Source organism: Carettochelys insculpta, chromosome 1, assembly GCF_033958435.1.
Source record: "Carettochelys insculpta isolate YL-2023 chromosome 1, ASM3395843v1, whole genome shotgun sequence".
Taxonomy (NCBI): domain Eukaryota; kingdom Metazoa; phylum Chordata; order Testudines; family Carettochelyidae; genus Carettochelys; species Carettochelys insculpta.
The window spans coordinates 230,428,953-230,449,613 of record NC_134137.1 but is presented as its reverse complement, the minus strand read 5'-3'; the positions used below and the strand labels follow the sequence as shown (position 1 = coordinate 230,449,613).

The 20,661-nt window shown below is 47.1% G+C and overlaps 1 protein-coding gene across 1 annotated transcript; it reads left to right on the top strand.

The window, feature by feature from the left end:
- The first annotated feature begins 10,769 nt into the window (after window positions 1-10,769).
- LOC142016831 (cystatin-A-like) lies at window positions 10,770-20,046 on the top strand. Its single transcript, XM_075001173.1, has 3 exons — window positions 10,770-10,895; window positions 17,889-17,990; window positions 19,822-20,046. The coding sequence occupies exons 1-3, from the start codon at window positions 10,830-10,832 to the stop codon at window positions 19,954-19,956; spliced, it is 303 nt and encodes a 100-aa protein (XP_074857274.1). The 5' UTR covers window positions 10,770-10,829; the 3' UTR covers window positions 19,957-20,046.
- The last annotated feature ends 615 nt before the right edge of the window (window positions 20,047-20,661 follow it).

The following is a 20,661-nucleotide window of genomic DNA, read 5'->3' as shown; positions in this document are numbered from 1 at the left end:
GTGACAGCCACAGTTTTAAGAACATTTTTATTCTATTCAGTAACATAGGAAATGTCATGTTATAGCCTAAAAAAACACGAAACACAAAAGCAGCTCTTTCAAAGAGGCCCCCGAAAAGTAAGACAGCTCATCGTGCTGAGTTTTGCTGCTCTGATAACTGGTGAGGCTCAGTGGTTTGTTCTCATGAGGAAGGCTTTTGAAAACCCGCAGGTGAAAGAACTCATCGTTGCCAACATAGACCTGAAAGGTAAGCAGAAAGGGAGAGTAAATTCCATGGGATAAAAGCCTTCTAGGGAATGGACATTTTCGCATGTGGGTTTGGGGGAAGGAAATGAGAGCAGAGGAGGGCCTGTCTACTTGCTGGGGCACAGATGAGCTCACTTCCTGACTCTTTCCCTCCAAATACACCTAACTCCTCAAAATGCACGTAACTCCTCACTGGAGGAAGGCAGGGAGAAGCGGCCAGAAAACTGACCTGCCTACCACAGTCCTGCAAGCAGGGCGAACCTGGAAACCAAGTGGCAGTGCCACTCTGGTTGGCTGGTCTGTTTCCCAGCTTCTGCAAGCCCACCACGGTCCTGCAAGCAGGGCGAACCTGGAAACCAAGTGGCACTCTGGTTGGCTGGTCTGTTTCCCAGCTCCTGCAAGCCCAGGGCGGCCAGGAACCAGGCAGAAGCCTGGTTGCCTGTCCCCCACCAACTTGTGCGAAAATTTGGGTTATGTGGGGGGTTGCAAGAACACAACCCCCGTGTAATTCAAGGGTTTACTGTATTCATTGTATGGCTCTGAGGCAATGAGACTGAAAAACTGAGACTGAAAAACTCTAAACGGACCTCAGACTACAAACACTGAAACACCTTCCTGAGAATCACATGGCTATTGCATGGTGTCACTGCAGGGGAGAATGGCTTGTTTGGGGCCCGCAGTGAACAAACATACAGTGGAGTTTTCCCATCTCCCCCTTCAGGGCACTAACAGCAAGTCAACCTACGGGAACACTTTTGTCTTGATCCAGTGGCCCCCTGACAGTGACCAGTCTTCCCACAGTTTTGCACTTAGATCTTCTTCTTAAAGGGGCGAGTTTCTCTGTGACACTCACTCTAAGGACTAAATCACAGGGACCTCTTTGGCTACGTTGACACCAGCACCTTCCTTTTGGAAGGGGCATGGTAATGAGCGAGGTGGGAAGATGCTAATGAGGTGCTGCCATGAATATGCAGTGCCTCATTAGCGTTAGGGCAGCTGCGCATGGTTTGAAGGTACCGCTTTGGATCATGCGTCACCTGTGTAGCCGGGGCCCTTCTGAAAGGACCCCCCAGACTTTGAAAGCCCCTTATAGCTATTTAGTTTTGGGAAGAAGGGGCTTTTGAAGTGCAGGAGGTCTTTCCGAAAGGCTCCCTTCTACACGGGTGGCACGTGATTCAAAAGCAGCACTTTTGAATCACATGTGGCTGCCATTATGCTAATGAGGCGCTATACATTCATGGCGGGGCCTCATTAGCATCTTCCCAACTCGCTCGTTACTACGCCCCTCCCGTCAGCAAGGGGCTAGCGTAGACGTAGCCTTTGTAATGAATTGATTGAACAAGCATAAGGTACTATGGCTATAAGATTCAGTTCCCCACTGCTCTGTACCTTGATGAAGTAATTCATTCCAGCAACCAACTGTGTTTTATACTCAACAGCCGTAAAAACATCAAACATCTTCCCTTCTTTTTCTTCCACATGTTGCTTCACCTTAAGAAGGAAACAAAAGAGAACCTTTACTACTTATTCAAGGCAGATGTGAAGTCTGGAATCCATGAGCTCCACTGTTGGTGGCTCTACGACATGGTACAGGTCACACTTTCACAGTATCTATAGGTCTGTAGCTCGTCATGTTTCTCAAAAACATAATGGTTAGAATAAGAGATGTTCCAGGAAGCATAATGGTTAGAAGAGGAGATGTTCCAGGAAGCATAATGTAACAGAGATGGCAATTTCTTGCACTATTCCCTAAAAACCTGAGGCTAGGGCTACGCCTAGCTCGACATAAGGTGCATTGCACAAACTGTGTAACTTATTCCATGGCATTTTAGTTTGAACTCCCCCAGTAATGCTCATACGAGGTTTACTGGGAACGCACCACCGTGCTTGGAAAAGCCCTGCTGTTTTGAGTGCGGTGTTTGCCCATGCGGTTTCTGTTTCAGGGTACTAATGTTATTTCTTCTGCCTGAGTCTCAGTCTCTCCTTCTGAGTGGCGGGAAATGCTTGTTGACCCACCTATGCAAGGTGCTTTGAAGTCTACAGCTGATATTAAAAAAAACCAAAAACCAAAAAACCACAAACACTGTGTCAAACAGACGCACCCATTCCTCTTGGCACCGAGGGTTCTCTTTGGTTCCAGATTTCTTTTCAAAATTAAAACCTGTTATGGACACACGGAGGGACTCAGGTGTTACCACACCTCTGCTGTGTTTCTGATTTTTATGGCAGCTCACCGTGATCCATGAAGCCTGAGTTAGGCACCCTGGTTCCCTTTACAATGAACTGCAAGAACTAGGCAGCTTAGACCGAGAGCCGCAAAAAGCCAGCACGCTAGGCAGCGAGTGGCCCAAGCTAACCGAGGCTGGCTGATGTGAACAACAGAGGTATACCAACCTCCACCCTTGTCAAGGAGATAGGGGCCTCAGCCTGGGCTGCAGGGATTTGTCTTTCCCTGCTTAGGGATGCCCAAACAAGACCATGCATTGGTGTCAGGTGCCTGAATAGGTTCTCATGACAATCAGTTTGGTACTCGTGTGTCTTGTTCACACAAAACGAGGGCAGATCAGTGGTGGTAGGAGGGGGCCAAACTTTTCAGTGCACTCTTCACCGCGCTCATGTGGGATGCAGCAGATGTAGGCTCACTTGCCTCCTCTGCTTAACGGGAAGAATGGAGGCCCTTGTTTAAATCCTGTTAGAACCAGGATCTCATTTCCTATGGGAGTATAAGTGAAGGCATCTTAAGTGTAAGACTTTTGAAGGTCTGTTTAATGGGTCTTTCAGAGTACGATACCTGCTACTTATGACTGACGATAATGTATAAAAAGGGTTATAAAGTAACAAGGGGTTTGAATTTCAAAGCTTCTTTGATCACTGACTGAGGCCGACAACCCCTTGTGAGCAAGGAATTGTTAGTCCCATTTTTCAGAATGGAAAATTGCAGTACAGAGAGAGGAAGTGACCTCTAATATCACGCACAAAAGCAGTGGTAGAACCTGAAAGAAGTCACACATTATGTAGAGTTAATTAGAGAAAGTTAATTAGTCATATTTGATTATTCATTTATATCCGTTTATATTTGTACAAATTTATATCTAGTTCTGTTATAACTGTAAAATCATTTAAACAAATCCAGACTCCATATTGTACCAGACTCCATACTGCATTCTGTAAGCTCTCTTGGGGTTGAACCCTTGCCTAGTTAAGTAACTAGGGTGTAAATTGTAGAATTGTATTAGATGTGTAAAATTGCTCTTTCAGGCGTTGTAAAGTTGAACTTCCAGGAGTTGTAAAATTGCTCTTTCAGGCGTTGTAAAGTTGCTCTTCCAGGAATTCTGTGGTAAAGTTGCTCTTCCAGGAATTCTGTTGTAAAGTTGCTCTTCCAGGTGTTGTAAAGTTGCTCTTCCAGGAGTTGTGTTGTAAAGTTGCTCTTTCAGGAGTTGTAAAGTTTCTCTTTCAGGCATTGTAAAGTTGCTCTTCCAGGAGCTGTGTTGTAAAATTGCTCTTTCAGTAGGTGTAAAGTTCCTCTTTCAGGAGTTGTATAGTGAAATTGCTATTGTATATACTGGTTTTTGTGCAGTGGGTGGTTTTTGCTCACAGCAGTTGGGAAAAATGTTGAGGAAAGCACAGTCTAAAAAGATCAGACGAGGAAAGCAGGAGACCCTGCCTTTCATACAAGAGCCCACTCCCTTCACACGAGTTTTACAAAGGGTCAGGCACAGTCCCTGGGCTGAAGGGGGCTGGCAGATGTTTGCAGTGTTCCAGATTTAGGAGACAGACTGGCACAGTACACAGTCCTGAACAAACCCACCCTGACCAAGAGAGATTCAGCAGCAGTCTGGCTTTTGTGGGAGGCGTGCAGGGATTCACACTCCCGTTCAGCTGGTTGTCGGGAGGACAATGCCTCCCCGCACGAAAAGCTAGTTCATATGGAAAAGGAGGCACAAAGGTGGAAAGTGATAGCGACAGGAGCACAAAGTCAGCTAGACCCCCTCAGGGAGGCAATCAGAGAAGCAAAACAAAACAAAAAAGATTCGAGGGAGAAGTTGGAGAAAAGAAAAAACTAGAGAAAGAGACAGTTTCCCATCAGATCTTGTGTGCAGCAAGATGCCCTCTGTTGAAGATCCAAAGGCGTGCTTCAGGAGGAGTGCGAAGAAGATCCCAAACAATGTCGGAGCAAGCACGCATCCTTGTTTGACGTCGCTCCTGATTCTGAAAGCATCCGATAACACGCCGTCAGATTGGATGGTTCCTCTCATGGTTTCGTGGAACGACTGGATCATCTTGAGTAACCGTGGAGGACAGCCTATCTTGTGGAGCAGTTTGAACAGACCATCCCTGCTGACCAAGTCAAAAGCCTTGGTCAAGTCAATGAAGGCTATGTAGAGTGGCTTTCTCTGCTCCCTGCACTTCTCCTGCAGCTGCCTTAGAGAGAAGACCATGTCAACGGTAGACCTCTCTGCGCGGAATCCGCACTGCGATTTGGGTACACTCTCTCAGCAATCTTCTGGAGTCTGCCAAGGATGACGCGAGCGAACAGTTTACCATTGACGCTTAGGAGGGAGATTCCACGGTAGTTGTTGCAGTCGCTTCTGTCTCCTTTGTTCTCACACAACGTTACAATGTTAGCGTCATGCATATCCTGTGGAACCTTGCAAGGCTGAAAGCTAAGTCTAAGGTGCGAGAAGTCCTCATCAGAGACATGCTGTTTGCAGACGATGCTGCTGTAGTGTCTCACACAGAAGACCAGCTTCAAAAACTGCTGGATCGGTTCTCCAAAGCGTGCAAGGACTTTGGGCTTACCATCAGCCTAAAGAAGATGAACGTACTCGGTCAGGATGTTGCTGAATCCGCATCAATCAGCATTGACAACTATACGTTAGAGGTTGTCCACGAGTTCATTTACCTCGGGTCCACCATCACTGACACCCTGTTGTTGGACACTGAGCTAAATAGGAGGATCGGAAAAGCGGCCACAACTCTATCCAGACTCAGCAAGAGAGTGTGGAATAACAACAAGCTGTACACTCACACCAAAATGCAAGTCTACAGAGCCTGCATCCTCAGCACCCTCCTTTATGGCAGCGAGACTTGGACCCTGTGTGCCTGCCAGGAAATAAGGCTGAATGTCTTCCACTTGCGCTGCCTCAGGCACATCCTTGGAATACCATGGAAGGATAGAGTTACCAACACCGCCGTCCTCGAGCAAGCTGGAATCCCAACCATGCACACCCTCCTCAGGCAGCGTCGACTCTGCTGGCTTGGCCACGTCCACAGGATGAACGATGGAAGGATTCCAAAAGACATCCTGTATGGTGAGCTAGCCTCTGGCAAAAGACCTCCCGGACGCCCCCAGTTGCGTCACAAAGATGTCTGCAAGAGAGACCTCAGACAGGTAGACATCGAGCTGGACAACTGGGAAGAACTAGCAGACAACCGCAGCAGATGGAGGCAGGGGTTACACAAGGGCCTTCAGAAGGGCGAGTTGAAGATCAGAGAGCGAGCAGAGGAGAAGCGAGCACACAGAAAGCACAATAAGGACTTGCCAGACACCCACTACATCTGCAAGAGATGCAGCAAGGACTGTCACTCTTGTGTGGGTCTTTACAGTCACAATAGATGCTGTAAATGAAGTCCTCAATTGAAACTTTAAAGGGCGCGATCCATATTCTATGCAGACTGAAGGATGCCTACTAGAGAAAGAGAATAAAATCTTGCAGGGCTGGGCAAAAAAGCTAACCCTAAAGCAAAGCCAAACACTCCCTGCTAATCACAGCCGCTGTGAATCACTTAGCAAGCACCTGAAACAAAAGCTGGAATTTGCAAACCGCCAGACAGTCGCAGTAACAGCAGGCAAATGGGATTCTGATCCCTGTAGTGATACCCCAAATTGGGAGGATGCCCCGTGGGAGTCTAATAAAGTGTGGAAAAAAAACCAGGGGGGGTAACCATTCCAAGCCCCAGGGTATGGTCGCTGCTGTCACGAGAACCACAGTATCCACAGCAAACACAGCTGAAGGGACAAGTACAGCTACTACAACTGTCCCTGTATCAGCTGCTGACCTCCAAGTGATGACAAACATGCTTGGACCCCCTTTGCAGGGAAACTTTCTCCAGATCCCTTTTAGGTAATGCCCTCACCTGGAATCCTGCAGGCAGCAGATCACCTCCCACTAGATTGTTAACCAATTAACAGTTTTGTTTCTTTTTTCTTTTCTTTTTCCTTCTCCTTCTTCTCTTTCTAATTGCGCATGCGATAGAGGGAGAAAGAGTCCCAAAACCAAAGCTTAAAAGTGTGGGAACGCCAATTCACAAAAGTCCATCCCAGAAAAAGATGAGCCCACAAAATAAGGGATGGCTTTGTCTGCTTGTGGGGATTCTCAGCACGAAGCTAGTTAAAGCAGTCTTGGAAAAAAATGCTGTCCTCCTTATAAATCAACACCTAAGAAACAACTCATTCCCTGAGCACCAGTCATGGATCCCTACCAGTGACCCACTGACCCTCATAGAACGGCGTAAAAAAAATACTAGCCAAATTCTAAGACTTCTAGGGGATACCCAGGTGTACGCCTGGGTAGGGGAAGTTCACCTCACAGACACTGCCAGGGTAAAGAAAAACACTGGGCCATAGAAGTAAAAATGGAAGGTCTTTTGGGGGATACAATGTGGGTTACAAGTTACCCACTACTCCCATATGAGTGGAATGGGCTTATGAAATCAGGGACCGTGGTCACTGTGATTGTAGGATATTGCCCAATACCTAGTGGGCAAAAATCAAACTTATGGTTTCCAAACACTTGTACCAAAACTTGGGACACTAACTATACAGTTATAAGGGGAACCCCAGTAAAAATCAAAAAGCCTAAATTGTTTAAAACTCAAATCAACCCAGTAAAAGTTTTGTTCAACCCATTACTAGTAGAGGTAAAAATTATCATGAACTGAACTCAATTAAATGTGTCTAGAAGAAAACCGAAATGTTTACCTTACTCCCTCCCTATCCTGGCGGCCTGGGTAAAGACACATCAGCCCTCCTGTGCTGGAGCAAAACAAGATGTGGCAGATACCATTTTGGGAGGAGTTGCTTTTGGGACAGGGATTATGAACACTGAATGTAGAGGTGATCAAAAACAAGTTAAGCACCTTATCACAGCTACAAGATAGTCTTATTCAAAAGCAGGTGCCCACCAGTATTGATTTGGTCCAACTAGGTTCAGGAAACTTAAAAGCTAGATGAAACATGTGGCAGTGGCTGAACACTACCAACTGGTTGCCTTATAAAAAAGAGGTGGAATTAGGGAATAAAACTGCAATAGCCATTGGGTGTACTAAAATGCAGATTCTCAGCTCGGCAACACTTGACCGTAAAATGTATTGGGTATTATCTGGAAATATTAAGATTTTAGCACATCTCCTGAAACAACGGAAAAGATCACAGTTTAACACCTACAGGTATAAATGGATACAGTATGTCTCCAGCATAATTTAACCTGATTTACTATTTGGCGAAATTGTTGTCAAAGTTGCTCACCGGCAGTCTGCGGAGACAGAGCTGTGGAAGGTGAGCCCACTCCCAATACTGACCGTGGGATCCTTCTGGCTTCCCCGGGCTGTGAGTCAGTGGGCTGGGAGAGAGGACAAACGATTGGGTACTCGTGAGTGTAATGAATGGAGCCCTCGGAAACGGTGCGATAATTCCTTTTCAGTAACACACACACCTTTAGGTCATTGACAGAATGCCCCATTCCATTAAAATGTTGACTAACTGGTTTGTGGATCTGGAGTGTTTTGATGTCTGTTTTGTGCCCGTTGACCCTTTGTCTAAGGGAGTTAGAAGTGTGTCCAATATACAAAGCATCTGGGCATTGTTGGCACATGATGGCATATATGATGTTAGTAGAGGAGCATGAGAAAGTGCCCGTGATTCTGTGAGTAACATGGTTAGGTCCAGTGATGGTATTTCCAGAGAAGACATGTGGACAAAGCTGGCAGCGGACTTTGTTGCAGGGAAAGGTTCCAGGACTGGTATTCCTGGGGTATAGACTGTGCCTATTAGTGAGTGTTAGTGTTGGTCACGTATTGCAATGGTGTCCAGCCTGAGCTGATCTAGCTTTAATTTCTAGCCATTGAATCATTTTATCCTTTTCTCCAGTAGACTGAAAAGTCTAATGTCAGCAATTTGTTCCTCACTCCTGGGCTCTGGGCCTCTGTTTAGTCCATTAGCCCCATGGCCAGGATACCGTTGCCCCTCTTGAGATGGTGCGGGGGAGATGGTGGTCTGGGGAGAACCTGGGCCCCACCCACTCGTTCCAGGTTCCAGCCCATGGGCTCTCTGTGCCTGCTAGTGGTGGGGAAGGGCTCCCCTCGTCATGAACACCACAGCTCTCCGCCCTGGGCCACTTCCCCAGATGATTCCTCCCCCCTACTATCTCCTCCAGTTAGTGGCAGCAGTACGTTCTCCCTCCTGGATTGGCTCCTACTGCATGATCAGTCTGTTCTAGCCATACATTAAATCTCAGGGCCCTCTGGGCAGGGGCCTTAGCCCCTTGCGGCTGAGCACTTCTCTTCTGTGCTGTGCTGTACTTCTAGAAGAACCCCTTTTGCTCCTCTTCTCTGGCTTTCTATCCTCTCCTCTAACACGCTCCTCACCTACTGGGCAAAAGGTTCTTTTAAAAGCAGGCTTCAGTGGGACCAGCTAGCCCCAGTTGACCCAGGGCAGCTTCCTCCCCACCGTCTTTGTCAAGTCTTTATAAAATAGCTCAGTCTCTTCCTCCATACTGTCCGACATGGGTGCATACACCTGAATGACTGAGATGTTGAACGGTTTTGCTTCGAATCACGCGACCATCATTCTTGCACTCACTGGTATGAGACAAGGAGATCCAATATCGCCAAGTATCTTCATCACACATCTGGAGAGGGCGATGGACAAGATGAAGGAAGAGGTAGAAGGGATATCTGTGCACGAGAAAAGAATTAACAACTTGAGGTTCGCGGATGATATAGTTATCATTGAGGAAGATGAGGAGAAGCTGGTGAAAACGGTGCGGGTGTTAAATGAAGAACGGAAGTGATACGGACCGATTATGAACATCAAGAAAACAAAAACAATGGTATTTGGAGGTAAGGAAATCGGAAGGAAGATCAGTGTGGATGGTATTGAACCAGAAAATGTAGAGAAGTTCACATATCTGGGGAGCAACATAATACATGACCTAGACTGTAAGAAGGAAATAGTGACTAGACTAGCGAAAGAAGAGCGAGTTTGAAGGCGATGGATGAGATCTGGAAAAGCAAACCAATTAGCTTATGAACGAAGCTGGGCGTCTGGAAAACGTATGTATTCGGCAGCATGTTGTACAGTTGTGAGACATGGATGATAAGGAAAGATTCGAAAAGAAGAATATTGGCGTTCAAAAGGAGTTGTTATAGAAAGATTCTGAGAATAGGGTGGATGGAGAAGGTCACCAATGCAGAATTATATAGGAAGATACAGCCGAAAGAGAACCTGCTGCAGAAGGTTATAAAAGAGAAGCTACAACTATTTGGACGTATTTGAGGAATGAACGATGAACGAAAAATCAAGACTCTAGTATTCGGCATAATGGGTGGTTCGAATAGGAGAGGCAGACCCCACAGAGAATGGATAGATGATGTGGTAGATTGGTGCGGAGCTAGTCTACAGAAACTAAGCCAGTCTGCACTGGATAGGGAAAGATGGGAGGAAATAGTGAGAGAGGCATCAGACACCAGCGGGTGCTGAGCCCACGGTTATTGATGGTGGTGATGATGATGATGAGCTTCCTCCCCAGCTGCTCCCACTTTGCTTGTTTGCCAGCCCCGCTTTTTCCGCTTGTACTCACCCCCTCCCAGCCCTACCCTGTCACAAGAGAAGCATTCAAGAAATTATGTAGAAAAAGGAAATGTTGTTCCTGGCGTGAAATTAAAATGTGATTAATTGCCAAATGCACGTAGGTTTTGCAGAAAGTCTGGTGAAAAACTCTACATGCAGAGTCTTTTTTGAAGGTGGGTCTTATTTCCCCCAGTAGAAAGCTAAAACACAAGCCAAAGAACAGCTTAGGGTGGTAGCATGTGCCAACATTTTTGTGATGTGTTGAAATGTTAATGCTAATATAGTACTGGGGAAACAATTGGGTGTGGCTCAGTGTTAAACAATCAGTTCCGGAAGCAGGCTCCTAAGCACAAAGAGAGCATCACCCTCTTTACGGGTGTTGAAACAAGTGATGAGTCAAGACATTGCCAAACCAGCCTGAACCAATTCTGGTAACTAATAGGGGTTAGGGGGTTATTTGCTTTTTGCTTTCCTGGTCTCCTGAGAGCACTATAATGTCACATAATGGTTGTTGAAGTGCTCTTTACCTTACTAGTAACCATGTGACAGTGTTGTTTTGGTTTGTTCCTTTCTTCCCTCCTTTCCCCTCACAAACCTAATGATGGTAAACTCCACCTATATAAATCACATGACTGTGTGACTATATAACACCAGATGCCTGGCCATTCTTGATCACATTTGCTCTAGATTTTGCTTGTCAGTGTCCAAACATCCTAAGAGGCTTTTTGCCGCTATGATGTTTGGAGAGTTTTCAGAGGTGAAGCCAGCAACTCCAGAAGTTCAAGCGATTGCTGACCAGGTGAGTTGCATCCAATGAAAGAAGCAAAACAGACACTAATGGTAGAAAAGTGTGTGTCTTTAAGGCAAATGCTGGAGAGATGATGGAATTAAGCTAAACTTTATTTTAAAATCTAACATCCAGCATTGCAAATGAAACCCTCTTGACTGATTCCAAGAATGGGGCATGGAAAAAATTGCTTAAGAAGCGACTACAGCCCAGGAAATTCTTAGATATGCCAAGGTTGGATGGGACCAGGTAGTCTGACGATTGTACAACACCAGTGTAGACCTTTTCAATCTTTTAATCAATGTAGTGAGGCCATGTTAATTTTGTATTGTTCTAGTATTTTAATCAAAATGTCATGTGATACCAAGTATAATGCCATACAGCAGGATGGCACATCAGTTGTGTTACCTTTTATCACCACTTTTATAATCTCATCTACAAAGATACCAGGTTAGTCAGACAGGAACTATTTTCCATATATTCACACTGATTGCCATTAATATACAAATGTCCTTTAATTCTTTATTAATCAAGACCCATATCAGCTATTCCAGTTTCTTACTCAAGATCAGAGTTAGATTGGCAAGTCTATGATTACCCGAATCATCCCATTTTACTCTTTGAAAGGTAGATCAGAAGACTATAAAAACAGAGTATATGCTCTTATTTTGTCTTCTGGAAACTCTGGGAAGCTGGTGGCTGTAAACAAACTTTAAGGAACCTCGAGAAACACATGATAAGTCGTTGTCTGGCTACGTAAGATCACGCCAGATAATGGATGTTGCCCAACGAGAGAGCTGCGGATTAGAGCGGTTCAGCTTGTAGCAAAAATAGCCGTGTTCTCTGTCTACACTGGAACTGGTGTACTTGGAGTAGTGGAGCTGCACGGGCAGTGAATTAGAGGTCCCATTTGAGCACCCAGAAAGTCAGCCTTTTGTTCCTAGTGCCAGGTCTGCTACTAGAGCCCCATTACCAGAGGGCAGAGGAGGGGGATGGGTATTTCAGTGTCCCTGGATGTCACTATTTAAAAAAAAACAAATTACCTTCTGAGAGTTCTGCGGCTTGTTAGATCCCTGGAAAATCTTGGATTTTAAGGGTCTAAGAAAGTGCAAATGGGCTTCTTTGTCAGTATTCTGCTCTGGTTTGTAACTTGGGTCTTTCCAATAATGATTTAGGGTCCCTTGAAGGGTATTTGGGCTTGTGGAGCTCGGACAGGGAAATACTCGGGGTTTGCCTGGCTCTGTCATGGACTCCCTGTGTAAGCCAGGGCAAAGCATGGCACCGCTTTGTGCTTCAGTTTCCTTGGCTGTAGAAGGGGGTCACGGTGTGTGGGATAAAACTCCCTTTCCTCAAAGGGGGACTGTGAGGCTTAATTTATGCTCGTGAGACACACTGAGGCTGTGTCTACACTAGCTCCCAACTTTGAAGGGAGGATGGTAAGTTGGGCGTCTGGAGATTATTAATGAAGTGCTGCAGTGCAGATACTGCACTTCATTAAACTAATTCTCCCCTCGTGGCAACTTCAAAGTAAAGGGCCTTTGACGTTGCCCAGGCACTTCGAAGTACCGGCGAGTGAGTTGCGGCTACACGCGAGCCAGTACTTCAAATTTCAACACTTCGAAGTTCCTGGGGGGCGGGGGGAAAATTAGCTTAATGAAGTGCTACATATGCACCACAGCACTTCATTAATAAACTCCCGGCACCCTGCTCTCCATCCGCCCTTTGAAGTAGGGAGCTAGTGTAGATGCAGCCTGAGCGTCTTGTCCTCCAAAAAAAAAGGCACCAGAGGAGGACAAAATACTAGTGCTGTGGTGTGCGCACACTGTAGAAATGTAACCAGCTCTGTTCAAGAAAATCTCTAGAAGCCAAGAGTGAGCTTGCACCCCCCTTGCACCAGAAATGAGGCAACGATCCTTAGTTTTCAGTGTATGCAAAGATGATCAAAAGGTGATTCTCCTTTCACGTGCAGAGGGGTCAACTGGGGGGTTAAAATGTACCTCCCTGTTAACTAAGGGCAGTGGAGCCAAAAGGTATATATGAGACTGAACTGCTCTCAAGAAAGGGTCATGCACTTGGAATGATTTTACAGCAGCAGCTCCCAAGCAGGGGTCTGAGACGCTCTTCCCCAGCCCATACCCCCGGAGGGCTGAAAGCAGGTTTCAGGGGGCTGCCAAAATACACCAGAGAACAGGGCAGCATTAGATGTGCTGGGGCCCTGGGCAGAAGGCTAAAGGGGTGAAGCCCATGCGCCAGCACCTAGGGCTGAAGCCGAAGCCTAAGCAACTTAGCTTTGCAAGGCCACTGTGGCATGCCGCCCCAAGCAATTACCCAGCATGCGGCTCACTGCCACGAGCCCTGGCTTTTAACCTGGTGTACGTGACTCAAAACAGTTGCTGGGGCACAGGTGGGCTGTGGAATTGTTATAGCATTTGTGGTGTGCGTGTGTGTTGGGGGTGGGGAGGTGGTAACTGAGAAAGAAGGCAATTGAAAACCCCCTGATTTAAAGCACTCGCTTGGTTGGTGAGCTTGAAAAAATGCGAACAAGAGTATTCACAGTTCTTTATGATCTAAACGATAGAACTCCTGCCTCGTGCTTGGAGCAGGGGAACACTCCCGAGTGCTGGGTTCCCCTTTCTGGCCCCGCCGTTGCATGTGATCTGTGTGAGGCAGATTTTGAATAGCATCTGGTATTTGAGAGTCAGCTGGGATCTCCGTGATTTCATTAGCAACCAAGACTACCTGACCAGCAGCCTGCCGATAGGAACACTTGCAGTGGCTCTTACTTCACCCTTTGTGACCCTCTTTATAGCAAAGGACCCTGGCTGCCAGCAGAAAAATGCCATTGCTGATTGGCTTAAATACATGAATTGCCTTGATTGAGTAAATGCCTTTTACAGAGATGATGAAAGTGCCCCATTATTTAATGACTGAAGCACAAGGGATTTGTGGTTAGCGCACTGGGACTTGCAGCAACAAGCCAGGTGTGATTCCTGTGTCAGCCACAGCGCCAATGGGTGCGGCAATCACTTCAGCACTCCCTGCCTCAGCTTCCCCAACTGTAAGGCTATTGCTACATGGGATGTTCTGACAGTAGCCAAAATGCTCTTAAAAGAGGCTCCAAAAGACGTAATTACAATGACAGCAAATGGACCTGATATTTTGCCAAAAGCTCTCCAGAGAGACGAGGCGTTTAACCCTGATTGCCTCAGCAGCTACAAGCCACTCCTCACCTGGCCCTCTGCCAGCATGAATCTCAAGCAGAGGTGTGCGCTTCTCTCCAGCCCACCAGTAAGCCTGTGGCCCTTCCCATGCTGCACTCCCTGGTCTCTCCATTTTACCCTGATTAGTGTAGCCGGCTCTCCGCTCTGCCTGCTGGCTTCTGAGGCTCATTTGCTTCGGCACTTAGATCTCCCCGTGCACTGCAGGAGACGCCTGGGTGCTGAGCTTAGGGCTGCGAATGCTGCCAGTCAGCAAGACACCAATGAGCCTCTGAATGCTAGTCCCCAACAGCCCTATGCACTTCTGGGGAGGTTGTCTTGTAACACTGCTGACCCCTGAGCGTGGTGTCCAGTGGTGCCCTAAGCCTAGATAAGCCCAGAAACAGCAACCCAGAGTCCTTTGGTCAGGACTGGATTACGCTTTACAGCGCCTAGTCCCACAGGGGGTAGGCAGGAGCGGAGGACAATGAGCTGTCTGGCTGGGAGCGAGGCAGCTGTCTGCTTGGCCTCCCTTGACGGGAAGGGCCCTTCCAGTAAATAAGGGCTGGGTAAATAGCGCTGGGAGGTTATGAAAGGGGAGGGTGGTAGCGTGTATGTCTGAGACAAGGACAGCTGGGGCTGACAAGACACTTAGAGCAACACTTCTGATGCAACGGAAAGCCTGGGAGTAGTGTGGGGAAGCTGCTGAGAGCAGCAGAAAGGGAAGAGGCTGTGGGAACTGGAGGAACGAGTACTCCAGTGCAGGGGTGGTCGGGTGCTGGGAGGAATGTCGAGATCGCAGCTTTTGGATCATGAGCTGGGCAATGGGGAAGCCGCTGCTCAGGGAGGGGAGCTCCATATCCCATGGCCCCCACCACCTATACACCACCCCTGCCCTGCCCTGCCCTGCCCCACCCCCACCCGTCTCCCCTCATCCCTTCTAGCCAAAGCCCTGAACCCAAATGTAGCACATGACATTTGGTAAAAACCATTCTTCTGTCATTTCTTTCTAAAGGCAACGGAGCCTGTTTTCCACTGCAGTGCCAGCTTGAGAAGGCTGGACATACAGAAAGCCCCTCATTAAAAGTCCTACAGTTGGGACTACAAATGTCAGTGACAGTGTTTTGTACAGTCTCTGAAGTGTTAGAGACTTCTTTGTAATAAGGGTACAGTGCTGTCCTGTAGCATAGAGTGGGAAATAGTACGGAATACATCATGCAACTGGTCTCTGTTTCACGTTGGCTTAGTCAGTATTACTAGGATGATGTTATATTTGTACACTGAAGCTTTCAAAAATCATAATTCCAGGTTATTACATATTTAACACATAGGAGCAAAGACATTAATTTACATTAATCAGTCAGAGTGGTTTAATGGCTTCATCACCAGGTTAACTGCTTTTAGAAAAGGGAACATAACTTTCTTTTCTGTGATCTCCATAAGAATAGAAACTCATTTGTCCAGCTTTTGGGAAGAAAAGGGGTGTTGTCCCTTTGGAGGGAGAATGATTACATCGGGGTGGACAGAAATGAGAGGAAAACTTTGGAAGCAAGTTTTTTTGTATAATGCTAATTAAAATGTATAATTTAGACCAGGGTGGTCTTTTGACGAATTGATTTACAAAAACTATGCCTGAAGATCCAAGCATTTAAGGCTGGAAGATGTACACCTTGATTGTGCAGCTAAAAATCTATGCAAAGATATTTTTCAAAAGGTGATTGTATTGTCTTCAGCAACAAAGTAGGAAAATATTTCGAGCAAATGTTAAACTACAACCTTGTGGACTAACTGGTTCTGAGTAAATATGGAATGCACAGCTGCTTTCGTCAGCAAATTGTAAGGTTCTTTGCATAGGTGCCACCACCTGGAGAGAGACTTGCATTTATTGCTTCAATTTGGATTCTCTCAATACCAGTAGGAAGGAAAAAAAAAAGGATTTTTAGCTAATTAGCTTAAATTGTCTTGAGGACTTTTTTCATCTCCCTCTGGCTAGAAGGGAGCTTCTGTTTGGAAACATACCAGCAGCTTGGATGGCTCATTCAGTCCTTTGGTCACAGCTTCCTTTGTAGAAAGGTTACTGCAGAGGTCAGAAGCGGGATAGAAAACAGGAAGAGAAACTGAAGACAAAATGGAGCAGATGCACATGACTGTTACACGTCTTTGCCATGAGCCTTGATTTCCTCTGTTCCAAACACAGGCTGCCCAGCACACGGCCTGGAAGACTTAGGCTGCGTCTACACTTGCATTCCTCTTTCGAAAGAGGCATGCAAATAAGGGCAATTGAAAATACAAACGAGATGGAGATTTACATATCTGGCACCTCATTTGCATATTCTTTCAAAAGAAGAAAACCAGTGTAGACGTGGCTCTTTCAAAAGTACACCCCATCTTCAAAAGAACCCTTCTTCCCTCTTTTTACGGGAAGAAGGATTGTCTCAAAGATGGGGTTTACTTTCGAAAGAGCAGCATCTACACTGCTTTTCTTCTTTCCAAAGAAGCTCTTTTAAAAGAATAGGCAAATGAGGTGCCAGAGATGTAAATCTCCACCTCATTTGCATTTCTGATTTCCCTCATTTGCATGCCTCTTTGGAAGGAGGAATGCAAGTGTAGACGCAGCCTTAGAGTTCTTTCTGTAGGCATACCCCCGTGTGCCTTGCTGAGTCCTAGAGTGTAACACTTGGCATCGCTCAGTGGGTCAGTTGTATAGCTCATGTCTCCCGTGGGCCATCAACCAGGGCAGGCCGTGCTAAATGCCAAATTATTTGGGGGTGTCATCCAGATACACAGCACACGTTGGGGAATACAGACATACCATACGTATCATTTACCGTACAAAAACAGAAATGAGATTATCCTACCTGACAAATTTCATTTTCTCCAGCGTAACCCACTGCACGTTTACACTGTTGGTATTCACAATATCTTGACAAGTCCTTCAGAGCCCATACAATGACACATACTGAACAGTCTTCTGTCTTCAGTCACAGACAGGAGGATTCCTGCCCATGTGGTTTTGATGCTCATCTTGATGGTTTTTAACTTCCTTTTTGGGTTGAGGCCACGGCAAACTGACTAAAGTAACAAATACTCCACCGACTACACCTGGCTGAGCCTCTGCTTGAATTAGCCATCCTTGGGCAGTATTATTCCCTGGTGACTCACTTTTCCTTCCAAGGCCATAAGGGCATAATTTTCAATACATACTTAAGGAATAATGGAACTGTATCACCCATATGCACAGCTTCCAATGCTATGAATATTGACTGATATGTTACAGGTTTTACCACAGCCCGCCTGTGCCGTGAAGTACCATGAAAGTCATGTGGCAGGTAGAGTGACCTGTCCAAGTGGAGACAGGAGATGCTTGTTCAGAACCGTGAAACCTTTGCCAGTTGGTGCTAATAGGCCACAGTGTCACACTGATTTAAGAGGAATGTGATGGCAAACTGGAGGTGCTGCTGCCTCCTTCCAGAGGGAGCTGGGCCAGGCAAACTCTGAGGTCGGTGGATGGAGCGGGGTTTTGGAAGGAGATGTTTGCAGAGAGCAAGTAAAAAATGGCTTTCTGGAACGTCCAGGCAGCAAGCATAGTTTTGACAGGGCTGTGAAGCCCAGGAAACAGGACTGGAAGAGCTGAGATGAGCTGAATTACTTAAAAAGCAATGCCCAAAGAGGGGAAATGCTATATGTGACATATCAGTCTCTGCACCTTCTTTGGGCCACTACAAATGGGAAACTGAGGCTCAAAACATCTGATGAAAAAAGGTATCCTGAGCTCATTGCAGTCTAACTCTTTTTTAACCCTTTATAGGTGAAGCCACAGCTCGAAAAGAAGGAGAATACAACATACCAAGTCTTTGAAGCCTTACAATATAGGACGCAGGTTGTTGGTGGAATGAACTATTTAATTAAGGTCAGTATTCAACAAAATTCCTCCCTTCTTCCATTCTTGCTGACATGTTTTGCTTGAAGCAGGTGAAATTTTGAGTGCCTTAAAGGCAGATATGCAAATAGTGAGGAAACAGGGCAAGAAACGGTTCAATATGACCTGCACAAGGGGGAACTGAATGGCTTTTCCTTTGGCCCAGGTGTGCGCCCTTGCCAACGAGCTACGGGTCATAGGGACGTTTGTGCTCTTTCTAAAGTTTCTGTGGCGTCCGAGCCCTCTTACTGGATCTGGGCCTTCAGTAAGATGGCAGGGCAACACCTAGGCTAATCCCACCTGGGTGGGAGAGTTGGGGGTGGGGTTCCTGATACCTGTTGCAGAAAGTAGGGTGCGTGGCCCCTGGCAGAATTTCAGGCAAGCAGGGGACTCCAAACCATTTATGTGCTCAGAGGGGGGCAGTTCAGCGGGAGGTTTAAGTTACACTGTACTGAAATGTTGGGCTTCAACCCCCCCCACAGTTTGGGCTTCTGAGTCACTTTGTCAATCTGGCCTGGAAACTCCCACCACAAGCTAGCTGGGCAAGGACACTGCGCTCTCAAGGCCTGTGAGATGTATTGACCTGACTAAGAGCCCACACGCCAATTTACCGTAGTACTTGGACATTCTCCACCCTGCAGAAATAGCCAATAATTGGTAACTTGCCAAGGCCCCCTCAGCCCTAGTAAATGAAGACTTTCATTACCGTAGTCCCTCGAGTTACACAAGGGTTCTGTTCCCAGGCACTCTCACATAACTTGAATTTTGCGTAAGTGGGGGGCAGCTTTTTCCCCGGTGGAACACATGTTCTGCAGCCGGGGAAGCAGCAGGGGCACCTGGAGCTCCTTTTGAAAGTCCAGGGCTTGGGGAGGCGGTTGGGGAGGGTTAAGTCTGGCAGTGGGTTGGAGCCATAGAAGGAGGCCGGGGGGTTACTCCTCAGGTGGGTTAGGGCTGCATGGCGGGTGGAGGGGGTGGAGCTGAGCCAGGGCTGTGCGGCTTTGCATGGGGGCGTGGTTGAGCCAGTGGTGTGCATGGTGCGGGGGTTGGAGTTGAGCCAGGCTTGGGCGGGGATGGTAAGTCAGAGCTGCCCGGGGGGCGGTAACCGTGAGCCGGGGCCGCATGGGGGGTTTGAACCAGGGCTGTGCGGGGCCAGAGGAAGTGGGATTTTTGAATTGCGCTTAACTCAAAATTGCACATTTCCAGGGATTACTGGAATGTGTGTGTTTGGGCTGGGTTGAATATATTATACATCATGGAAGCCTGGCTCCGCTAGGCTGGCCCTGCATGGCGCTCCACCCAGCGCTGCTGCCAGCAAGCTGTGCAAAATGAGCTTCATGGGATTGCAAATGGCGTGCTATTTCCATCCTCCCAAAGCTCATTACCATAGCCCCCTAAGAGTCTGGCACTGGCGAAGCGGGGGCTGGCACTGCAGAGGCCGTGTGGATGTACCTCTGCCAGCTTAATCCCCCTCTGTCACCCTTCCCTTATCCCTCAAATGTTTGAAGGCATAAGGAGGTACAACTCCCAGAGCAAGAAGTGGGAGTGGCAGCTTCTTATGGCAGGGCTGAATTTAACCTGGTGAGCGCAAGGATAACATTTCTATTTCTGCCGTGCATCACAAACACCCTAGTTTGGGCACAGAGGCCTGTTTTAGCTCACACACGTAGTACGACACAGACCTGGTTAAGCATATTAAATAATAGCAGGTGTGATGTAATTTTTATTCTCTAGCAGTTCAAAGGTTCAGCACTACAGCGCTCCAAACCATCCTTTTATTAGACTCCGCTTTGTCCATGGCTGTCCTGTTCTTGGTGTCTTTCAGGTCTGCATCAGCAAAACTGAAGATCAATGTGTACACTTGAAGGTGTACGAAGCCCTTCCTCACAAGAACGAGGGGCCCTCTCTTACTGCCTATCAAATTGAAAAAACCAAGACCGATCCACTGAACACTTTTTAATGAGATGCTTGGAATAGGCTCATTCTACAGAGTCCCAGCTCATACTGGCTGTGCCAATGCATGAATGAAGATAAAGTAAATCTGATTTTACACTTGTGCTCCCATATTGTGTGTCTCAGAAGGGTATATTCATTCCAACTGCTGCTAACTTACCAGGGGCTCCCAAAGAAGCGTGTGGGCTCTATACAAATACCAGTGGTTCAGCCCTTCTTCTGTCCCAAACAGGCCAGAACCTATTTAGCTAGATCACAAACTCGATGGTCCCCTTTCTCCCAGCTTGCTGCTTTCAGCTAATAATGCTTCTGCACCAAACTGGAAGAGTTCTGCCGGCTCTGCCTCACGTGAATCTCGGTGCACAACAGACACCTCTGCACACAACCACCATGGAAAGTCACAAGAAAAAAGAATCTACTGTGAAACCCTCACACATGCATTACTTGATGACCCTATGAACTGTGCACAACAGTCTTCAGACCTTCCAGAGCCAGGGTGTGCTGCTGGGGTTCAGGGCTTCAGCTTCACCACCAGAAGGTGCCTGCTGAGACATCCGCCTCCCCTGGAGAGAAGCCCTAAGATTCCCCCCCAACCCCACTGGGCACAAGCCCTGAGACTCCCCTCTCCCTGCAGCAAGGCAGAGGTCCCACCTGCCCTACGGTCTGGTGGGTGGAGAATAAGGTGCATATGGATGGGGGTGGGGGAGTGTTT